Consider the following 23,336-nt stretch of genomic DNA (forward strand, 5'->3'; position numbering starts at 1 on the left):
GAGTAGCTAAAAAATACCATTAAAATATCTTTAAGCTTAAAATTTCTATTTGGAACTCACCTGAAAAACAAATTCATAACCATTTTCAGATACAAATTTTTAAAATACTGATGATATATTAATATAAGCTTTTGAGTTTAAAGCACTTCCCCTAAGTTCACTGAGAGTTCAGACAAAATCAAAACAGGCAGAGACACACGTCATCTCTGCTCTGTGCCACTGAACTGGAGCCCAAAGCAGCCAGGCCCCTTTCTCCCTCTCCTCAATCACTGAGACTCACAGCAGGCTCCAGAAAGAGATAATATTATTCCTAGAGAGACACTGTGTCTTCAGTGTCTGCTGAAAAGCCCCCTAACTAAATAAAAGAAACTTGAGCTGCTAATATTTATTCATAATATCGAGGGTTTTGCAGGCACAGCACTACAAGCACACACTCATTTCCACTGCAACAAAAACTTTGAGGAAAATCCAGGCAAAGTACACCACATAAAGAGCAGTACCTCTGCAGGAGTGGTCCATCTTGTTGTATTTGAAGTACCCACTTTTGCACTGGCAGAGAGCAACCCCATCAAAGTCGGTGCATTCTGAAGTTTCCTTGTCACATTCAGGGTCCTTCTGTCTGCACAAGCTGCCAGCTGTTGGGAAGAGTGGCCGACATCAGCATGGTTCTCTCTGAACCCACCATTATGCACATTTGCTTTCCCTAGGCATCCCATTCAGTTGATGTGCTGATTTAATCACTTTTTTTTTTTTTTTTTAAGTAATGTTTGTTCCATTAGGAGGGAGTCAACATTACCCTGTGTCACCATTTCTTGTGTATCTACCATCATTTGCACAGGCAAATAGAGGGGGTGAATAATAAATGTTTCAGTTTGGAAGCAGAAGGGGAAATGAAAAAGAGAAATCTGGTTTGGCTCAAGCTCAAACACATTAATCCCCTGACACAGTTCAACAAATCAATTTTTAAGTTTATATCAAGCAAAACATTACACCAAACCAATTCTTTTCCATTTCAGTACTAAGCACTGGATTTTTCCAGTTTTCAAACAAAAAATTTGTACTTTCATTTATATTACTTTGAAGCAGTGTTTTAATTTAGAAAGTCAGATTTGTTACAATGAGTATTCAGCAAAACTGTGGATAAATGATGGAAATTGTGACATCAAATTTACATTTTTACTGGGAGGTCAGACTAAATGGAATTAATAAATATTTGTGAGAAATAGGATTTTATGGAAAATATGTCACTCGTTTGGCATTCTCCTTTTATAAACCTTTCCTTGCTAGATCAGGGTTTTTTTAATCTGACATGTTTTCTTTTAGGTACTCACACAGGAATATAATTTGTTTCTTACTCTGCTTATTTCAAGTTAGAAGTTGACTTTACAGAAGCACTATATCAGAGGTAATGGGTAAGTATAATCCAAGTAGGTTTACCCAAATAATTTAAAGCAAACCATGGGCTGAGTATGGCTTTAAAATACAGCCCATTGCAATAAAAGCACACTTTTCATCTGCATGTTTACTCTGCCAAAATCATACTGGGGGTTTCCCACTAAAGCCAGGCTAAGCATTGCCACCCTTCATCCTCCTCGAGGCCAAACCTTAAAGCCTCAAACCCAAAAGTCCCAAAACAGCACGTGCAGCAGTTTCCTTGCAGGAATCTCTCACAGATAAATCTCCTCCATCACTCCCTCAGGAGGTGAAAGCTGGAAGATAACAGGGCATAGCATTGGGGTCCACCTGGAGAAGGTCACTGGTGTCCTTCCCCACATCTTTCTGTGCTGTATCCACACCGCCCTTGGGCAGATGGAGTGTTCAGTACAGAAATCACAGTTCTCACTAATTGTGAACCATTTTACAACCTGCAGCACTGAAAGTGGGCAGGCAGGAGAGCAGGGCTTGCTGTGCAGCCTCCAGCAGCTCTAATTGAGCTCACCAGCAGGGTTTTGTCTCTGGGCTTTCACACCATTTCCCTGGCTCCCGGCCACACGTGTGAAATTAAGAGTTACAGTTTTTTCATCTTGCTGGGCCCAGTGTCACATCCCAGAGATGAAAGGCATCCCTACAATGTCTCTAATCCTGTGCTGCACAAATTTTCACAGAGGCAGATTTCTCACACATGTGGAAAAGATAAGGCTTGGTATCTGCATCCCTTTTGTACTGGGAGGTTCTTAAGATGACTCCCATTTAAGCAAGATAAAAAGATACAGAGGGATTTTTCCAAATGACAAAATGTTGTCCCCCTTTTATAAAAGGAGCCAAATAAAACATCCCTTTCCCCTCCTGCCACAGCCCTTCCAGATGCTATTTACCTCTGTGGAGTGATTTCAGGCTTGATATGAACTGGCAGGCTTCAGTGGGGGATTTGCAAGTTCGAATGTAGCTTTTCACACTGCTGATAACATCGAAGAAAGTCACGTTGGATGCTAAAGAGAACGTGGATTGCACTGAAACGTGCACAAAATTTGCCTCCCTAATAAAAAAAACCAAAAAACAGCCCTGAGTATCACAGGTCAGTTTGATGTCATCATTAGCACCTCATACATAGAACTGCTGTTAATACAGGAGATGCTTACCACAGACACAGCACTACATGCACTGTGACAGACCTTAAAACCAGGACTAACCAATACCCAGAGAGGAGAATATGGAGCTGGAAAGGATGCTGGTAGCTCACTTTGGAACCAGCCGTAAATCCCTCCTGGGCAGGCCATCCCCAAGCTGCTCAGGGCAGGAGGAGAGTACCTGCAGGTGAGCCTGGCAGGCTGGTCAGGCATTCCTCATGCCCTGCACCACTGCCAGGCTGGATTGCATCAAGCACTGACTCAAAATGGAGAGTGTGGCTCTCAAGGTGAGGATCCCAAATGCTCAAGTGTCTCATTCTTCCCCTGGCAGCCTTAGCCTTACCTGCTTGCCTTAACTGTGGAATGGTGGTATCCTGGCAAGCCTGACAGCGATGCATTGAGCTGCAAGGAGGGAGAGAGCAGCTGTTAGTGCCCAGGGCATGATGGAAGGAGGCAGCCCCATGGGATGTAGCATGGGACAGTCCTCCTGGGTCACTGACACCATCCCCTGTGTTTCCCAGAGATGCCTGCTGAGACCAAGGGGGCTCTGAGCATCCCAGAGGTTTATCTGCTCTATAAGAGAGAGGCACTGCCCTGTTGTCACTCCAGGATGGACAAAGTCACCATTGCACAGCCTTGGGGATTTTGACACGAGCATCTGCCCGTCGCCGTGCTGTGTCATGATCACAAAGGTCAGGGAGAGAGCCCCGTGCAAGGCCAGCCTCAAAGCAGCACCCTTGGAGACTGCAGCTCCTCCCTGACCCTGGGTCTGTGCAGTTGTTTGTGTTTACTCCCCAGCACAAGCTGTGCAGGCAGCACCACAGTGACTCCACCCAGCACCACCTTCCTTTGGCAGCATCTCCAAATCCATCTCCAAAGAGCTGGAATGAAGTGCACCCATCCCAGGAACCACTAACAGGATGAGCTTGTGCATGCAGAGATCTAGACAGGAACTGCACAGGGATGTGCAGATGACCCCCAGCCCATGGGTCTCTTTGGAGCTATTGATGGCACAGCCTTTGGGGAAGCCAAGAGCCTGCCCAGCACTGGCTCTCAACTGAACAAGAGCCACATGGCTCAAACTGAATGGCCGGGAAATGTGACAATCATAAGAGGAGTGAAGGGGACTTGTGCCACCAGCACTGCCCAAGTCCCAGCAAGGACACTCACCACCTCCAGGATCTCCCTCTCCACGTGGAAGAGCTCTGTGTACTTCCCATGGGTGATGTTAAGTTTCAGGGGAACCTGGCCAATAAATATTCTCACTAAAAAGTAGAATAAGACAAGTTAGTTGGAACACATCTCTGTGCCATGTGTAGATGTGGTTTTATCTGCCTTACATGAGAGGCTGTTTGCATGGAAAATCCCTTTACAAGGCATACAGAAAACTCAGATCTGAGAGTCACTGCCCCAATAAAGCAAAGTCATAGCCTTGGGTTTTTTTCCCAAGGGTTGCTGCAATGTTCCCACAGTCCCAGGCAAATTCCAGAGCTCAGTGCTGCTGAACAGACAGCATTTCACTTCAGTGTTCATACATTTCATGCAGAAGCACAGACTAACTTAAATAGATCCCTGAACACAGAGAGAGATGGGTAAATTTAGTAGGAAGACAGTGTCAGGTACCAAAGCTATTTATGATAGTTGGGGGTCAAATTATGTCAAATCTCTTACTTTTCCCTGCAATGGAAGGAAATCAAATCAGCAAGTCAAAATAAAGCACTGTAGAAAGGATATTTTCATTTTTCAAACTGCTGGAGAGAATGAGCAATGACATTTGAAAAGAGGTCCAAAAGATGCATTTTTCTGTGCTTAGATTCATATTTGATTCACAGCAGCAGAATGCAATAATCTGAGTTGTCCAGACTTGCAGAGATAATACCCCTAAATCTTGTATTAAGTGTCAGGAGATACTCAGTGGAACTGAGAACTCAGAATTCCAGCTTTATGTTCCACCAGAAAAACAAATACAGTTGCAGATAACATTATAAAGTCCTCAATTCTTTCCCATTTGTTTCCCATCCACTGAACCTATCTTCACCACAAATTGTATATCAGACATCTCTAATGTAACAGCTCCAGACAAAAATTATGATGAGAATCACCTTCACAGTGTTTATATAATCTGTCCATACTCCAGTTCAAGGCATAATCAAAACAAGTCTCTAAATTAGAAGCTGACATATTCCAACTTGAAGAAATGTTCCAAAACACTCTTCAGGGACACCTCACCCATGTTTCCTTAGCAAAATTTCCATGCCTCTAATCCTCGTTGATTAAGGGTCAAAATAAAATCTATGAAAACAATTTCCCCTTTACACTGGAATATTTTAAGTCCTTGAGACTGAGAGTCCTCTGACAGAAAGGAAGGGGTCAGAACCTGAGTTCCAGCTAATAACTGTGCTGCTCAAAAGATTCTAAAGGTCTGAAACCAGACCTTGATCTCACAAAGACTTTCACCACGGCTGCTTAGCTTTCCACACATGGCTGATCCCACTGAAGCCAGGTTACACAACAGCCTCCCTCACTTCTCCCAAGCCAAGTGCCTCCACCAGAGTTTGCAGGGCTGATAAGCTGCTGGATGCTTTTTGGGGGTTTTAAAACACATCAGGAGCAGAAGGGGCACATCTGTCCTTACTAACAAGCCTGAGCCCACTGCTCCCTTGCTGAGTTTTTAAGAAGAACTCAGATATCTCTGCCTGCTCCCCAGGCAGCCCAACACAACAGGCATTAGACACCACACTTGTATAAACACTAAAAGGCTCTGATAAAAGAGGTGGTTGGGAGGAACACTAAGCTCCTGAACTAGTTCTGAGCCTAAGTCAATTTATTTTAGAATATTAAAGATAATTATTTCCATCCCTGGTTTTTCACTTTCGTTTTCTTACCTAAATTGCACTTTCCTTTTTCCAGCTCATATCCAAGAGGACACTGACAGATATAGGAGCCATGGGTGTTGTTGCAGGTGGCCAATGCAGGACAAGGGTTGGAAAGACATTTATCCACCTCTATAAAAGTAAAAAAACCAACAAAACAACAAAAAATATTATACTTACAGAATCATAAAAATCATCAGCTGCTGGGCTAAAAGAGATGAACTTGGCTCCCCATCTGTGACTCCTTGAGCATTATCAGATGCTTCATTGCATCATTTGCACTTACTATTTATGCTGTTCCTAATTACTCTGTTGGAGCTGAAAGAATAAATATAAACCACTTGAATATTCATTCAAAAGCCCTTGAGGTCTAGCACAGATCCATGTTAATTTGAACATCCAACTGATCTGTAGCACTGCTCATCAGAAGATCTCAAGGTTCTTTCCAAAGACAAACAACCCAACAGTTTATGCATGAGAAAACCAAAGAAGGAACCTCAACAGCCCAAGTCAGACATGTGGGCATGGGCTGCTTGACCAAAGTCCTGTCCTTTTCATCCAAGCCCTGTATCTCAGCTCCAAGGGCAGAGCTTGAGCACTGATCCAGTCTGCAGGTTACCCAGTCCTTCTCCAGGGCTCCTCCATGCCAGCCTGGGGATGGTCACAGCAGTGATTCCTGCCTGTGCCACCACTGCCAGTGCCCTTCCTGCTGGGTCAGCAAGAGCTTGGAGAGCAGACACCATTGTAATAAAACGGTGTCTCGGGGGATTAAAGACAGTATCTCAGATGTTTTGTAGATTAAAAAACTCAAACTGCATATTCTGAAGAATATATCCAATATTTCCTCTTAGAAAAAAAGAAAAAAGATGTCCTGGTCAAAAAAGCTCCTCTTGCTGCATCTGTGACTCAGATGAGCACAAACACACATCATACACACCCACAAGGGCAGGCCATAGGCAGGGCTGGGGACTTGTCAGTGACAAGGCTCTACAAGACCAGCAAGACATCTTAGACATCTTACACCCCACTCATACCTATCTTGTGGCTGCGGCTGCTGAGTGCTGCAGCAGAGGCAGGAAGCACAGGTTCTGTGGTTACAGCATGAAGGACAAGAACCAACCCATGTGTGCATTTCTGGTGGCACTGCAGTAACCCACAGCACCACACAGACCTGACAGCTCTCTCTGCCCTGGGACACACCACTCGATGCAACCTCATGCCTGGACCAGCCTGGCACAGCTACCTCAGCATCAGTGAGAAGCAGATTTGGTGACTCTAATCTAAGCAACCAGAAATGAGTGGGAGTGATTTAAACCCATGGCTTTCACTTTGCCATCCTTCAGCTCGTGCTTTGTACAGCAGAGACCAGGGCAGCCACTCTCAGGGCAGTGAGTGACCATGGACAAAGCACCATGACCAAGACAGCAAAAGGATCTTTTGCATTCTGGTGAATGGAAAAGTGTGAATCAGTTTCTAAAAAGGATGCATTATCTTAATTTTTCAATTAAAAAATCATTCAAGTAAAGAAATTTTTTTTTGCATTAAGCTATAGCTATAATTAAAACCAATCAGCCTTAGAAATAACATTTAAATACTTAATTATTGGATGGAATACATATTATTGCCAGTATTTCACTGAGATTAATGCCTTTAGCACACACAATATCCTACAGTGGCATGATGGCCGGGCTGTGAACTTCAAACACAAAGTCAATTTCCTTTTATATAAGACTTCAGCAAATGTATTTACTTGAGAAAATAAGGAGACTGGCAGTGGTAATAAATTTCTATAACAACATTCTCAGCAAGACTAGCAGGAGAAGCATCAGGCCCCTAAGAAGATTAATATTTAGTGAGGTGGGGAGAAAACAACTATAGGTTGTAATATGAGAAGCAGTTTCAACAAAATACCAAGTGCTGGCCAACTGTACTTTCTCAGTAATAAGGCAGATATCAATCATTATATTTCTTGATGGATTAACAATAACAATAGATAAAGTGCATCCTGTGCTTACCTGTAAGGCCAATCAGATTTATTTTCTCAAAACAGCCAAATTTCAGCTTAATCTTTTTATCAGAAATGCTCATCAAAGTGCTCACCCTTATTTCACCCATTCAACTTGACTGCTAAACCCTTAGCTTAAAAAAAAACAACACAGAGACGAGTTATTGCCCTCAAACCCTGCTGACAACAGACTTGCACACATGCATGGACACACAGCTCTTTGAAAACTCCTGAAGTGGGACCCAGGAATTCCTGCCTGCTTGTTCCTGGCCCCACCACTGGTGAGAGTCATTGCACACATTACCTGTGGCTGGAGGTGATGTCCTCAGCCTGACTGTGCTGCTTGGCAGAGGAGCAGTGGTTGGTTTGGCAGCAGCCAAAGTCGCTGCAATGCTCCCAGTGGTTTTGATGGTTGGAGGTGCTGCAGAGGTACTTGTAACAGGGATGTTTTCCTCAGTGGCTTTACCAGGCTTTGCAGTGGTGGGACCCATGGCTTCTGTGCTTTTACCAGTGGTGTAACTGTGCTTAGTGGCAGTGGGTGTCTGGGCCCTGTGGTCCTGCATGGTGCTGGCCTCACCTGGGCTGGGCCGGCGACCGGACGGCGTTGTCAGCACAGGAGGCTTCACCGTGGTCACTGCCACTGTGGGGACAATGCTGCCCTCATTTGCTGCACTTGCTGAGGGACTAAGGGGTGCATCTGTTGGACCAGCCTGTGGAGCTGTGGTGAGCAGTGATGTTGCCTTCCCAGAGCTGTCCCCATGGGTGGTGGCATCTCTAGGCAAGGCAGTCTCTGTTACTGCCACGGGAGCGGACACGGACACAACGCGTCCACCAAGCAGCTCCATGGGTTCCGTAGGGAGAGGTGACCTGGTGGGAGTGAAGGTGGTGCTCTTTTGGGGCTGGTGTGTGACACTGGGCTTGTTGGTCTCTCTGGGTGAGCTCCTGGCTGTGGCAGCTGTGGAGGGCTCCAGCCTGACCGTAGCCACAGTGGTACTTGCTTGATCGCTCTCACTGGACTGCGACATGGATGAGGGGGATGAAAACACAGACAGTAAAGATGCCAACGAGTAAGATGGGGAGGGCAAGGAGGAAGTGGGCAAGGAGGATGGCAAAGCCTGCAGAGGGGGTGAAGATGCCATCACAGAGCGCAAGCGGGGCTCAGGTGATTCTGACAACGTAAACAGATGAGTTGGTGGTGGTGTTGATGACAGCAAGTGCTGCAGTGATGACAGTGACGAAGAGGCTGGAAATGCTGATGAAGACAGAGAGGATCTGTCAGTGGTCAGCAACTCAGAGGCAGTGTTGAATAGAGTTATATTTTCTATGCTGCCTGTAGAAGAAGATGTCGATGGTTTGGAAGGGTGCACCAGCAACGGCTCCGTAGATGGTTCAACAAAACTGCTTCTGTTTGATGCATTAGTCTGCCTGTCATGAGCCACAGATGATTGTGAGGCATCAAAAGGGCTGGAAATTTCAGAAAAAAAGGTGGAACTCTCTGAGGAGTCAGCAGAGGTGCTGCTGTTGGAGATAGACAGGAGAGTCCTTTCTCCTCCTCTGGTGTATGTGGTTGAAATGTACGTGCCGTCTGTGTGAGAGACCGAGGTTCTTTTCTCAGCATCACTGCCACTGACTGGCTGGTGGCTACCTGAAAAGTCTGGAGTAAAAGGATAAAAAATATTAGAAAGATAGAGTAATATGAAAGCATTTTGATGTTATATTAAAGCTGCTTGCTAAATAAGATGTTCTTGTCTGTGAACCTGTTCCATGATTTTCTAAGAATTTCAAGCACCATTCAAGCATGGTTACACAATTAGGAGCCTTATGCATGCCTTAATTGATTATAAAATTATGAACCGTGACAGACACAAAAGTCCCATGAAATGTGTAGGTTTCCAAGTCACTGTTCTTCACATATTGCTTTCCTAAAGTGATTGAGATCTTAATATTCTGTGGTATTTGTGACAAGCTAAGCAGAAAAACCCAACTGTTCTTTTTATCACTCATAATTTACAAAACTCATATCCTCGCCCTCTTATCCTCCATCCCCATCTACAGAATATCCATCTTGCTCAGTCAATTTGTTTTTAGACACAGTGAACTTCATGCCTCTGCAGGATGAAATTACTGCATTATGTTAATTTGCAGCTTATCATGAACCCAGTGATTCAAAACTTTGCAGCCAGGAAAACCTAAATGCACATCAGCATGCAAAAAGTTCAGATTATTTAGCACTAAAGGTGCAATCAATCTTATAGTACCGGTTTCAGGATGTACAGCTAAGGTCAGCCAACTTTTAAAAAATTTAAAATGGTATTGAAATTTTGTTTTAATTCTAAAATTACTTAGGTTATTGTGAAACAGTTCTGAAAGCATCATCCAAAAGAAACCAGTTAGGGTGCAAAAAAAAAAAAAAAAAAAATGCAGCCATCAAAACAGGAGGGTTTATGGCTCCACTTCTGGAATAGTTTCCTATCTGTGTGGGGTCTGGTTTTGAGTCCTTTGATGGAAACATCCCCCTGAGTGAACCCACAGGTGGTATTGAATGTAGTAATGAACAAAAACCTTATGTACAAAATACTAAAAAACAATGTGAATTTCCCCAAATGTACACCAAAAACCATTAACTTACTTGTGAGATCATTTTGGAAAGAAGAGTAAGTGGGTATCTTGGCAGAACGCACAAACACCGTCTCCGTCGCAAAGCCCGTGAAGCCCCCGCTGCTGGTGGAGGCGTTGGCTGTCCTGCCCTGCTCCACCAGGGCTGGCTCAGATGGCCCTGGAGAGCTGGGAGCTCCAGCATGGAAAGAAGAGCTCTCCATGCCACCAGCCAGAGTGCCACCTGTCACTGAGAGCAGCATCCTCTCCTCAGCACCCGCAGACGGGGATGAACTGTACACGGGATCAGTGATGGGGCTGGGCATCCTCTTCTCAGCACCTGAGCTGCTTAGGGAGCCATGGCTGCTGCCAATAGCTGAAAAAGGATGGAAAAGCAGAAGTCTGATTTTATCATCTCACAGCAGACAGGACTGCCCAGATACTGAGGGATCAATACAATTAGAGTCATAATGGTATGTTTACGTTATTTGTAATTATCACCCCAACCGAGACAGGCAGTCAATGTGCCCTACAGAAACAAGAGCCACATGTCTCAAGAATGAGACCCTTCTTGTTAAGCATCAGCAGCTGCAGATATACAACACCACAGGGCAGAACCATGACCACTTATAAATGGTGCCCATGACACCTGCAACAGCTGTGTCATAGCAATCCCTCAGAGAAGGGAAGGGAGAGGCAGTCAAACGTTATCCCAGAGCTCAGAAAAACTCACTGGAAGGTTCAGCAGCAGCAGAGAAGTAGGTGAAGGCCTTGGATGAAAGGGTGACCTTGGGCTCTGGGGATCCTTCTTGGCCAGATGACACATGTCTCACTGGAGGCCAGGCCGTGGAGGACAGGACAGGGCCGGTGTGGGTGTCCCCAGCTGTGTCCAGCTGAGATGTGAGGCTTTCTGCTTTTGTGCTCCACGTGCTGTGGCTACCTGGGGCTTGAGGTGTCCCTTCCTTGTGGATGAAGAGTGTGGCTGAAGGTGAAGGCACTGAGATGCTGGGAGAAAACGCAGGCAGCAGCTTTGTTGGAAGCTCACTGAGTCCTGCCCCGCTCTGTGGAACACGACTCTGCTTCCCAGGCTGTGCTGCTGGTGAGGACAGCAGGACTGTGTCCAGGGTGCTGGTGTGGGGGGGAGAGGGAGCAGAGCTCCCTGTGGCACTGGAAGCTCCATGGGTGTCCAACACAGGCACTGTGCTGCTCTCCTCCCTGGCGGCAGCTCCCACCACACCGGGCGTGCTGGTGAGAGGCAGGTGCCCTCCTGTTGCTGAGCTCTTGTCTGCTGAGAGAGAGCAAAGCAAAATGGTTTATGCACCCTAAACTATAAATAAGCAGGTGTTCTCTCTTCCATCACCAGCCTCAGGCTGAGGGCACAGAAAGAATTGTGACAGAAAATCCAATCCTGCAGAAAATGCTAACTGTGAAAGCACAGCTCTTTCCTGTGCTAGGAAGAGCTGCTGACAGCAGGGCACCCTGGAGAAGGCACAAGGAGCAAGGTATGGCAGCACTTTTGGGTTTGCTTCCCTCCAGCACTGCTCCCAGTGCCACAGGCCTGACCTGGGCACCAGACACCCCACACTGTCACCTCTGCACCCACAGTGAGTGAGGGGAGAGCACACAGCACCCAAAGCCCTGGTACTTGAAGGAAAGCGTGGCAGGTTTGTATGGGATCAGTAAATACTGCCTTTGCACACCAGGGTGGACTCAGGAATGACTGCTGCTGCTTCTGCTGGTGTAAACACAGCCAGTGGGGCAGTCTTGAAATTGTGCTGTCCCTGAAAACACAGCAAACCTCGAGACTGCTCTGGCAGCAAGGCTGGCTTTTCCTGGTGCCAAATGTAAGAAACAGAAAATGTGTTTTTCTCTGGAAGTTGAAATTTTCATCCATAAATCCAATGCCATCATCCAGCACCTTCCAGCATGCCCTCCCTCTCTGTGCCCATGCAGATGGGTGTCTGATGTGTGCTCACAGCTCACCTGGGGAAGTGCTTTCTGCAGCAGATGGTGAGCCTGTGAGCAAAGGGGTCACAGATGACAGGGTGGAACCTCTGCCACCACCACCCTGGGTTCCCCAAGAAGACTGGGAATGGCCTGGAGAGCTGATGCTTTCAGTACCAGTGGTGGAAACCTCCGTTGTTTGGGCCAGGGTGGTGCTGGCTGGCAGAGACCTTAATGTCCTCCCTCCTCCCTTGGTGCCTGTTGTGTAAACAGAGGTGATGGTGGTGGGGAAATTGGTTCTTCTCTCTGTTGACAGGATGCTGAATGACACATGGCTGCTTCCAGTAGCTAAAATGTGATAAAGAAATAATTTACATTTTTACACATATGGAACTATAAATAAAAATGAGCTTTCTTCCAATAGCACCCAGAGGCAGCAAGTACAGTACACAAACACAAGTAGAAAATATGAGAAAATGTCAATTTCCAAAGATACAAATCCTTCCTACAAAAATTTGTCTTCTAAAAACCAGTGTGATGCTGACAAAAGTGCTATTATATAAAACTGTTGAAATACTAATGCTGTGCACTTGATTTCACCATTATGTGCCTGAGTGCACTCCATGCTGCTAGAACAAATATCGTGGTGACCCAGAAAAGCCTGGAAATTAGTTCAGACAGTCAACACCCTGAGCAGTGTGAAGGTCTTAGAGAAGTCTGAAGAAGCAGGATCAGGGGGATCAGACCCCTTCAGAACCACAGTGGGAACTATGACCAAACAGCAGCATGAAGGACCTCAGGGACCACACTCAAAGTTGCCTTAAATTTGTTGAGCTGGTTCAAATTCTGGGAAGCAGCATGATCCAAGAAGTAGGACAGAAAGTAGGAACTGAAGTCTGATCCCTGGGACATAATCTAATCCTCACTTGCTTAGTTTTCTTGTCTGTAACATGGAGATAGCAACTGGAGACAGTAAAAAAAGGACTGTGATTTGAAAGTTAATTATTTTTCTTGGCATAATGAAACTTTCCACACATGTGCCCTTTCTGTAAAAAACGTAAAGCACAGTTTTTTGGTCAAGAAAGAGCTGAATAATTTCAGACAGAAAATCACATTGCATCCTTCCTAACAGTATATTCTACATAGCAGGAAAGAGTCAGGCAAGTGCAAGCTTTTAAGAAAAATGGCATTTCAATTCTAATGTGAACTCACCTGAGGAAAGAGGAGAGCCAGAGCGTGTTAGGGGAGAGTCTGCCACCTCAGTGAAATCTGTCATTCCTGTGGACCCCTGAGCCCTGGAGGTCCCTCTCCCAGAAGATGTGGATTGGGTTGTTCCCAAGGTTCTGTACGTGGCACTGCTGGACGTGGAGCCCTTGGCTGCTGCCCAGGGGCTGCTGCCCGAGGCTGACCTGGGGGGCCTCCCCCCACTGCTGGATGTGGCTGAAATGGGAGTGCTGGTGGCAGAGGAAGCAAGGGAGGTTTTCTCTGCCACTGGTCTGTGGCTGCTTCTGACACCTAGGGTACAATAAACCAGGTTTGATTTGTGCATACAGAGCTATACACACAACTGTGTGCTCAGCACCCATTTCTACACTGCCCTTTGAGAAACCAAAGGGGTTTCTCTGGGAGGAGATGAATCTCTTCAGTAAAGGCAACATGTGCCTTACAGAAATCCATGAAAAATCTCAAACCCACATCCTACAGACCAGCCTGCATGGCAGACACAGCACTAGGTGACAGCTGCAAAACCCCAGCAAGTGTCTCTGGCAGAGAAAGTGTGTGCATGTATCTCTTAGCAATGCTCTTCCCAGGACAGGAGTTTCATTAGTAATGAGGCCATCCATGTTTTTCACCCAAAAGCTGAGCTCCACTCTCCCCCTTCCCACCCATCTCACTGCCAGCTCAGTGCAGCCAGTAACAAAAACATCCATGTGTCCAATAATGACTGATGGCCATATCTGAAGAAAAACAGTGCAGGGATGTGAAATCTCACCCAGCCAAGGCAGACAGCTTTCAGACTAACAAATTTACCTGGGAAAGGACCTTCAGAGGCAGAGAGGGAGCTTGTGAGCAAAGGAGGGCCTGGGAGATCAGCGGCTTCCCACGTGCTGTTGAGATGATGTGTCCCAGTCCTCAAGGAAGAGGAGGTCCCACCCAAAGAGCTTGTGGGGTTGCTGCTGGTGGCAGAGAGCCTTGTCACCTCTGCTGTGTGGCCATTTTCTGGGGACATCAGTGTCCCCACTGCCATGCTGGACATGTCAGCAGCCTGGATGTCCAAGTGCTCCGTTGTCTCTTCTGCACCTGGGATGCTCCTGGGGGGTTCATAGCTGCTGCCAGAAGCTGAAAAAGCAGAAGAGAAAGGCAAAACTGCATAAACATAAATAAAAACTGCTGGGTAGGTCTCATCCCACTGTCAGCAGATGTAGACAATGTATGTGTGAATATTCAATACGGAAATGTTTAATACTGGGAAATCATTAAGACAGGGGGAAAGTGGTCTCTAAATAGGAACTGCTGAAGTTATTGCTTGCAAAATTCTACTGGAAGTTTTCAAGGAAAATCTATCCTCCCCTTCCAACAAGAATAATATTTATCCATACTTTCATTTCTGTGAAATGTTTTTAAATGTACAGAATGTGCCAAATACAATATTATTCCTCCTTTCTTTAAAATAAAAAGGATATATTTTGTTAATAAAGAGTCTTTAAATAAGAGTTTTGAGTTATCTATCAAAACTCACTTGTGGAAGCACTTCCTGAAATGGATGGCAAGCCTGAGAGCAATGGGTCTGTGACACCTCTGCCTCCATCACCCTGGGCACCCACAGACACACCAGGGGTCTGGCTCTGGGCTGAAGAGCTGGTGATTTCAGTCCCAGAGGTGGAAATCTCTGCCATGGAGACCAGCCTGGTGCTGGCTGGCAGAGACCTCAATGTCCTCCCTCCAGCCTTGGCAGCTGTTGTGGAAATGGAGGTGCTGGTGCTGGTGAAATCCGAACCGAACCTCTCCGTGGCTGAGCTGTTGGACGGCTGGTGGCTGCTTCCAACGCCTACAGTACAATAGGAAAAATGGATTTATATACATGAAATTATAAACAGATGGATCCATTTTCTCCCCAGATGCTTACAGTGCACATACAGATAGTAAGCATAGGAAGTGTTCAATCTGGACAAAGTGCTCCTTTGGACAGGCAGGACTCCCCTCACTGCAGGGAGACCTCGCACAAACCCCAGGGCTCGCTGCCAGGCTTTGTGAGAGTGGCATGGCCCAGACAGCAGGAAACCCCACAGGACAAGGACTGTGGGGGTTTGCCTTTAAATCCCACCTTTGCTCTAATATTGCAGGAAATAGGCTCAGGCTTTTTGCTTTTCTTTTTTTTTTTTTTTTTTTTGTGGCTTGAGCAACAGCATCAAACAGCAAAGGGAGGAAACCTAAGCACAGCCACATTCCCACATGAGCCTGCAGCTCACTACACATCCCACATCCCAGGGCTCAGTGGGGCACTGTCCTTCAGACACTGGGTCTCAGTTTCCTGCAGCCCCAGTGGTGCTCCCAACAGCTGTATCAGTGTGAGAACCCTGGAGATGTGTTTGCTTCTGAAAAGCTCTGGACACAGGATAAGGATTTGACAACACTGAGGTTTTCAGTATCTGTGTGGAGCAGGAAAAAGTCTCTGGTTTTGGGAGCTCCAGACTCTGGCTGCTGCAGAGCAAGCAAGGGGAAGCCATGGAGCCCAGGGATCTCAGGTTTGCTGCCCTGAGCAGGTTGTTCAGCACAGGCATCTCACCCTGCCTAGCTGAGGGCAAGCCCACCCATGTGGTTGAAGTGTGGGTTCCCAACCTCCCATCCCACCCCGTCACCACTTGGGCACAGGTCACACAGGGCTCAGAGCTGCCCTTGCTCTGCAGCTGGCCCTGCCCCAGTGAAGATATTTCACAGCTGCAGACATCCACCCTGCAGAAAACACTGTGATAACATCCAAAGAACTTCTTCTTTTTTTTTTTTTAAGTGGAAAATGCTGGGGGGGGCGGCTGGATCAAATTATTTTTTCCATTGCTTTTTCCTGCTTTCAGCAGGGAATTTCAGCTAACCATCCAAATAATAAAAAACACAGTGCATGCAAAACAGAGCATCTCCTCTGCTTCAAGAAAGCAAATACTATAAAGTGGCTTTTCAAAGCTATGAAACAAAGGCCAGCAAAGCTCACCTCTGAAGGTGCTATCCATGGGAGGTGATGCAGTCAGCAAAGGGCTGGTCAAGCTCCCTGTGACACCCCTGGGGTGTAGCACGATGTGCTCTGCACCAGTCTGGGTGCTTGAAGCTTGGGAGGAGGCCTGGGGCTGTCCCAGGGAGCCAGGGAGGGCAGAGCTGGGGCTGGGTGAAGCAGCTGCAGTGCCCAGCTCTGTGCCCACCCAGCTGCTCACGGATTGGGAGAGGCTGTCAGTGCCTGCAAGGCAATGGGGGAAAGCAGATGAAAACCCAGAGATGGGCTCAGCTGTCCACACACCATTCCACACTGCCCCTCAGCCCCCTGTCTGCACTGTGCCTACAGGATCTTTGTGCTTGCAAGCTGCTCCAAGCAGCTCACAATTTTGAATACTAAGAGAAGCCACATGGATTCTTCTCTCCATCCTTGTGCATAAAGCAAGCCAGTAAACTGCCCTGGGTGCACAGTGAGGATGAAGAGCTGGATCCACAAAGCTCTACAATACAGAACCAGGCTCAACCAATGCTGGCTGCTCTGGGGAACAGCATTCACCTTGTTCCCAGGTGCTGAAACACTTTCCCAGTGCTCCTAGGCTGAACTGGGATGGCTCACCTGGGTGATGAGCTTCTGGAGATGAAGGCAGCAGCACTGTCCTCATGGTGTTAAACCCTGACCCGTTCCAGAGCCCATGGTGCCCTCCCTGTGTCCCCTCAGCCAAACTGGTGCTGACATCTTCAGAGACTGCTGGTGTCCCCTCAGCAGCTGCAGGGGTGCTGGGAGCCCTCTTGCCTCTCCCTGGCATGTCTGCAGCGTGGTGATGGCTTCCAGGGTCTGGAAAGCAACAGGGAGAGGGTCATGTTCACCTGGAAAAGTTCTTGGGTGGCAGCAGCATCACCTGCAGTGGTACCCAGCCCTACCACATGCAACAGGAAGGGTCACAGCTGCATCCCTCACGTTTCCTCTATTTAACTGCAGGAGGGATTGATGGGAACAGAGGGTTTCTGTCGCCAAAAAATAATGGCATTTTAAATATTGTCCTCATCTGAGCATGGCAAAAGAAACAGATTTTTTTTTAGAGACATTAAAACTGCAGAAGGCAGTAAGGAGCTGATGCCAGAACAGTCCACAGCTGGCAGCCTGGGCATGCCAGCTCTACATTCTAGTCCCTAAGAAGAAAAAAGCCAAGGAATCAAAAAAAATTAAAGAAAACCTCTATGCTTATATCTTATTTCAGCTGGGGATATTAAGAAAAAAACTGAAGTGGGGACAGGGCAATCATCACAGCTTTGTCTTGCTGCTCTGGGAAACAGGCCTTGACTTAAGTTCATATTTAAAAGAGTACATTGGTTTACTTATGACTGAAGATTATGAACAGGCCCAAAAGTAAGTGCTCACTTGCAGGATTTCCATGTAAAGACCTCAGCCACAAATCATCATCACAGCTGGTCAGGTATCCTTAAGCTGAGTTCTTACAGCCTAGGCTGGGCTTGCAGTGGGGTTCAGTTCCTGATGGGAGAAGTTGTGGGGACACCCAGGGGTCTCAGCTCTTTGCACAGCCCCTGAGCTCAGTGGATGGGCGGGACTCCCTGGGTACTGCTGAGTGCTGAAAAACATCAGCAGCAGCTCCAGAGAGTCATCTGTGTTGTAATGCTAAAAAACAAAGCCCAGCTTTCCTGAGAATGGATTTCTCCAATCCTGAGATTAGATTTCTCTCAAAAATCTGCATTTCTAGCTGCGGGGCAGCACTGCTTCCTAACCCAGTGGCTATGCTTAGTCCCTGGGCTGGGAGCAGTAACAGGAACTCTCACACCCATAAACTCACCAGGGGGATGGCTGTGGGTGAACAGGTGGGTGACTGTCCCAGCAGATGGGTTCTCTGGGGATCCTGCTCCTGGAGGGGTGACATCCCCATCACTGGCAGGGGGCACAGTGTGCCCTGTGACCCTGCTTGCTGCTGGCACTGCCCCGTGCCTGGCAGGCAGTGATGCCCACTCCCTGCTCCCAGCCAGCATCGTCACCAGCTCCACAGGAGCACCAGCAGTCCTCATCTCTGTGCTTGAGCTTCTCTCCTGATGGCTGCTTTCAATGACTAAAAGGAAAGACAAGAAAAAAAAAAAACTTAGATCCCATCAGCACTGATGTGCAGGATCAGCTCACTGCAGTAACACCAAGGCCAGGCTCTGAGCTCATTTACTTACACTAGAGAAAAATTTTGCATAATCAAAACACAGACATGAAATTTATTTTTGGATTTGCACCAGTGGAAACTAGACTGGTCTGAGGGGCCAAATACCAAAATCCACCTTTGTGCAAAAGACTAATTCAATTCAGCACCCTCAGGATTTTTTTGTGTTAGGAGAAATGAATTTTGAAAGGAGCAAAAAGAAAGTCTTAAACAAATAACTGATGGAAATACTTGCAGTGTAGGGTCCATGGCAGGAGTGTGATGGTCTCCAGAGCAGAGCCCAGCACAGCCCCATTCTGAATGTAAGATGGGAGGGGAGAGGGCCCCACAGCTGCTCTCCTCTCTCCATTTGGTCAGTGCTTGCTGGACACCTGACCTCAAAGCCCATCACCCACAGAGAGCTGGCAGGGAGCTGCTGAGAACTGCAGGGCACCCAGGATGGTCAGTGTAACCCACCCAGCCACAGTGCAGCACTGGGACACAGGAGATCAGTGCTTGGTGTGGGTTACATGGCCCACCCAGTGCCAAAGCACCCCAGGGTGATGAGATATTTTAGCACTTCTAACATTAATGTCTACCACAATACGAGAAACAAGATAAACAAGAAGAAGATTGGGCATGAGTGGTGGTCCACGGAATAAGGGTTTCCAGCTTATGGTACCACACAGGGCTGTGAGGATTTCACTGCGTATCAGTTCACACAAAAATCAGCAGCCACCAACTATGTTACAGTCCCAAGGCTTGGCTGGCACTGCAGCCTCAGATGACCTTCAAAACCCACAACAAGCTCTGAAGTCAAAAGCAAGTCCAAATCTGAATGGGCAAGGTCCCTGTTTTGTCCATCTTCCTTACAACAAAATGCAGTCTCTGTCATGTGCATGGCATCCACAGGCAGCAGATAAAGGCAGTCAGTCTCTGCCCAAAAGCTCTGATTTTGAAAGTTAAATCTGTTCTGGGCCTCCAAACATTTTCTGTAACAAAATTGTGTGCCCAACACAAACACCTACGGGACACATCTTCTTTGTATTGTATGTCTTCCTTGGAGTTGCTGTGCCTGTCACAACAGAGGTGGCAATTTCAGAAGTGGAGTCCCCTCTACATCTGCAACACCTTCAGTGGGAACTCGCCAAGAAACAGAGGGGTAGGTATGACAGTCTGTATCTCATCCTGGGAGTCTAAGCCCCTGTGGGCCAAGGAGACAAGAGCTGTGGCAGAGCAGAGCCCCCAGGGTGGCATCACTGGCAGCCTCACAGTGGCTGCAATGCCGAGCAGCCACTGCCACCCAGAGCCCGCTCTGAGCCACCTCCTGTCCCACGGGACAAGCTCCTGGTCCTCACCAGCTGGACAAGGGGATGGGAAGTGGCAGGGGATGCTTGCTGTGTTCATTTCCGAGCCAATACCCAGCCTGTAATTGTAGCCCACAAGTCCATTTATAGCAGCCCCGAAAAACGTGGCTGTGCTGGAGGGCAGTGCACTGAATTTCTCTCCATCCCCCTCTCACTAAAAGCTTTCAGCTGTGCAGCCCATGCTGACTGGAGAGCCTGTGGCCAGCTCTGCTGCACAGAGAGAAGGCAAAGCAGCAGATGCTTAAATAAACCCTTAGGGTATGAGGATAGACAGAGGGAAATCTGCTTTCCCAGGCTGCCAACTCATTTATCAACAAGGGCAGGCTAAAATATACAGCATCACACTTCAGCAGGCATTTCACTGCCACTTCTTAAAAACTAACCCTGGAAATGCCAGCAAGCAGTGCCTTCAGCTATGTTCCTTGATTGAATGAGACCAGTTCAAAATTAAAACACTGCTGTTTGCTTATCTGGTGGTTGTTTGCCCTGCAAACCCACCTCAGAGTGTTCTCTATCTTCTTTTGGCTCTGCAGAGATGCTGGGAATAAACTGAAGCAAAACCCTTCCCCTTATTGTGGGCGCCAGCAAACCTGGCTTTGAGTGCAGCCAGGCAGTGGAGGGGCTGAATGAGAAGGTATTATTTACACAGGCTTTTTAGAGTCATCTGGCATTTTTAACCCTGCCCTGCAAGGTCCTGGTGCAGGGAGGAAAACCTCATGCTAGCACAGGCTCAGCTCCCCAGATCAGTGGGTGCAGAGCATAAGCTACACTGGAAAATTCAACCCACAGCATGTAGTAAGGAAACCCCAAAAAAACCATGTTGTTCAACAAAATAGACATGAAATGTCGCATCCATCAAGCCTACCAGAAGTGCAAGATAAAACCACAATATCCTCTTTGATTTGCCAGCAGAAATTAAGACTTCAAAGACGACCCTCCTCTGCAGCGGACAGACCAGATCAAACTTCTTCCCAAAAATTCCCCACGGGACCATCTGGCCTCCCCTGATGCATTAAGGGCTTAAAGCAGAGTGGCCCTTTAGCTGAGGTGCTGATCTGTCACCAACAATTTCGTCACATCCTAAGCTGCCAACAGCTTTGCACGGTTTAACTCCACATAACCACAGCCACTGAGAAATATTTGACTTCCAGCACAAAACCCTGCCACCCACTGGATTGGTGTTTTCCTTCCCAGTGAAAACTAGCAGTGATGCTCACCAGACAGGTCGAGGCTCAGAGTTACTTTTTCTTTGCAAGCATAACAAGCCCGAGGCTTGCTGTGAGCTGAGTTACACAGCTCAGCCAGGACAAACAGATCAAGTTCCAGCTGATTTCTCAAGGCTTTGGGCTTGCCCCTGGCAGCCCAGTTGGAGATCTACCTTGTGAGACTCCTGAAAAATCTCTTTTGGGCCAACAATTTTCTGTCTCCATCTGTGATACAGCACAGGCATTGCCCTGTTTCACAGCTGGCTGCTACCAAGGCAGTATTTAGGTGATGCTCACAACTCAACCATGGGTCAGCACAACACCAAAAAGCACAATAATGCAAGTTTTCTGCAGTGACTGTGATCACACACAGGGCGGGGAGGGAGGTGGGATGTATCCTACTGATGCCAGGAGAGCAGCATCCCCACAGGCAACATTTGTCAGGAGATTGTAGCCAAGCCAAGGCACACCACAAGCTATCCCAGCCCCACGGCTCCCCTGAAAATGGGATTTTTTTCCCCTCGAGGGCAAGAAAAATACTTTCTTGACAGGGGAACACAAATTTAAGAAGGAAAGAAGGAAAGCCAAGAGCAGCTGACTGGCTGTCCAGAGCAGCCCTTCACCCGGAGCATCCCTCGTGGGGAGGGTGGGCACTCCCTGGGGAGCATTCCCGCTGGGATGGGGATGGAGCCGCCCATGGAGCCGCCGTTCTGCCGGGGCTGCGGGAGCATCATCCCGTGCCCGCAGCGGCTCCTCCCGAGGACAGGCAGCTCTAATTATAAACCCCACATCTGTTAACGTTGCATAATCTCAACATCATCCGAGGCTCGCGGAGGGGAGAAAAAACTCATCCCGACTTGGAAAACTCCTGGCTGGCTGTAGGGAGAGGTTGGGAAGAAAGGCGGGTAGCTCGGGAGAAGCAGCGGGAGCAGAGCGGGGCCGGGCTCCAGGCTCGGGGCTCCGGTTCCTGCCGGGCTCTGGGCCCCGGGTTTCGGGCTCCGGTCCCTGCCAGGGCCGGGCTCTGGGGCTCCGGTCCCTGCCGGGCTCTGGGGCTCCGGTCCCTGCCGGGCTCTGGGCTCGGCTCTGGGGCTCCGGTCCCTGCCAGGGCCGGGCTCTGGGCTCTGGGCCCTGCCGGGGCCGGGCTCTGGGCTCGGCTCTGGGCTCCGGTCCCTGCCGGGGCCGGGCTCTGGGCCCTGCCGGGGCCGGGCTCTGGGCCCTGGGCCCTGCCGGGGCCGGGCTCTGGGCTCCGGGCTGTGTTTTGAACGAGCGGCTGCTGCTGCGGATGTCGGGATCATGGGTGGAGGCCGGTTAGGAGCCAAGCGAGTTTGTGCGAACAAAAGCTCAAGCCCTAAATCTGGACCGTCCAGGGCTCTCTGGGATTTTCAATTTCCTTCCTTGTTCTTGCTCTGAAAGAAGAAGTTCAAGGCGGGGGGGGGGGGGGTGAGCAGAGTGGGATGAAATGGAGGGTAAAAAAAAAATTCATACTTGAGATGGGTCAATTGAGAGTAAACACGCTGATAATACTGCTTGGGGAAGGTCCCTCGTGTGTGCTAAGTGCGGGAAAAATGCAAGAGGTTTTTAACCACATGCAGTCAACCCTGTTCTGCTACTTTTTTTTTACATCTATACAAGGATTTATTCTGTCTGGATTAAGAGAGGTGGCAAGAGAGGGTGTATGGGGAAGAGAAGAGGTGCAGAAGCCTTACTAGAGCCTCTCATCCTTTGTGGGGGCTGGTTTGGATGCAGTATCCGATAGACACACTCTCTTGCTCTGGTGCTTCTGCTCCTCATCCTCTCCCCACTGGCCCCCAGGCAGAGCAGGACAGCAATTCACAGGATCTTCTGTCACTTTAACCATAATAGGAAGGATTTATGCAGGCACCAAAGGTGCCTAGAGCTTTAATATGTCAGCTCAAGAAAAGTGATGGGGATTTAATGGCAGCAGCAGCCCCTGCAAGCTCTGAATGCCAAGGGCCACACGGTTAATGCCCACCTGGCCACTTCCAGCCATGGGTGCCCCCAGGGCTGAGGACATCAGCATCATCCCCAGACACTCCAGTGCCACACCACAGCACCTTGTCTGCAGTTCTGCTTTGTGACACAAAACCACTCTGCACTTCCACACCGCCTCCCTTCCGGGACCTGTAAAACCTCAGAGGATACTAAAGGCCATTTTTGCTTCCTACACCTTTTTTCACCATCCCAGAACCTGATGCTCAGAGATGCCTTTAGGAAAAAAAACCAGGATCCAATTACTGCTCTTAAAAGCAGTACCCTAAAGCAAGAAAACAGTAAGGAATCTCCAAAATAAATAGTACACAGAAATCTGTGTTCCTTTCTAAAAGCACAGGATATATGCATATGGAGTGCCCACAACTGGGATAAAACCTGCACAGTGCAGGGACAGGA

General features: G+C 48.0%; 1 protein-coding gene across 1 annotated transcript in view; it reads right to left on the reverse strand.

The window, feature by feature from the left end:
* HEG1 (heart development protein with EGF like domains 1) overlaps nucleotides 1-23,336 on the reverse strand; it is a 51,577-nt gene that overhangs the window by 15,245 nt on the left and 12,996 nt on the right. The window contains exons 2-16 of the mRNA XM_058028510.1: nucleotides 18,014-18,280; nucleotides 16,804-17,022; nucleotides 16,192-16,431; nucleotides 14,725-15,033; nucleotides 14,016-14,324; nucleotides 13,197-13,499; nucleotides 12,024-12,332; nucleotides 10,774-11,328; nucleotides 10,075-10,416; nucleotides 7,750-9,099; nucleotides 5,453-5,572; nucleotides 3,738-3,832; nucleotides 2,911-2,969; nucleotides 2,316-2,476; nucleotides 501-635 (exon numbers count right to left, since the gene is read on the reverse strand). Coding sequence (XP_057884493.1) covers nucleotides 501-635; nucleotides 2,316-2,476; nucleotides 2,911-2,969; nucleotides 3,738-3,832; nucleotides 5,453-5,572; nucleotides 7,750-9,099; nucleotides 10,075-10,416; nucleotides 10,774-11,328; nucleotides 12,024-12,332; nucleotides 13,197-13,499; nucleotides 14,016-14,324; nucleotides 14,725-15,033; nucleotides 16,192-16,431; nucleotides 16,804-17,022; nucleotides 18,014-18,280 — 4,773 coding nt within the window. The remainder of the gene's footprint in view (nucleotides 1-500; nucleotides 636-2,315; nucleotides 2,477-2,910; nucleotides 2,970-3,737; nucleotides 3,833-5,452; nucleotides 5,573-7,749; nucleotides 9,100-10,074; nucleotides 10,417-10,773; nucleotides 11,329-12,023; nucleotides 12,333-13,196; nucleotides 13,500-14,015; nucleotides 14,325-14,724; nucleotides 15,034-16,191; nucleotides 16,432-16,803; nucleotides 17,023-18,013; nucleotides 18,281-23,336) is intronic.

This window comes from Melospiza georgiana, chromosome 7, assembly GCF_028018845.1.
Source record: "Melospiza georgiana isolate bMelGeo1 chromosome 7, bMelGeo1.pri, whole genome shotgun sequence".
NCBI classification, from domain to species: Eukaryota; Metazoa; Chordata; class Aves; order Passeriformes; family Passerellidae; genus Melospiza; species Melospiza georgiana.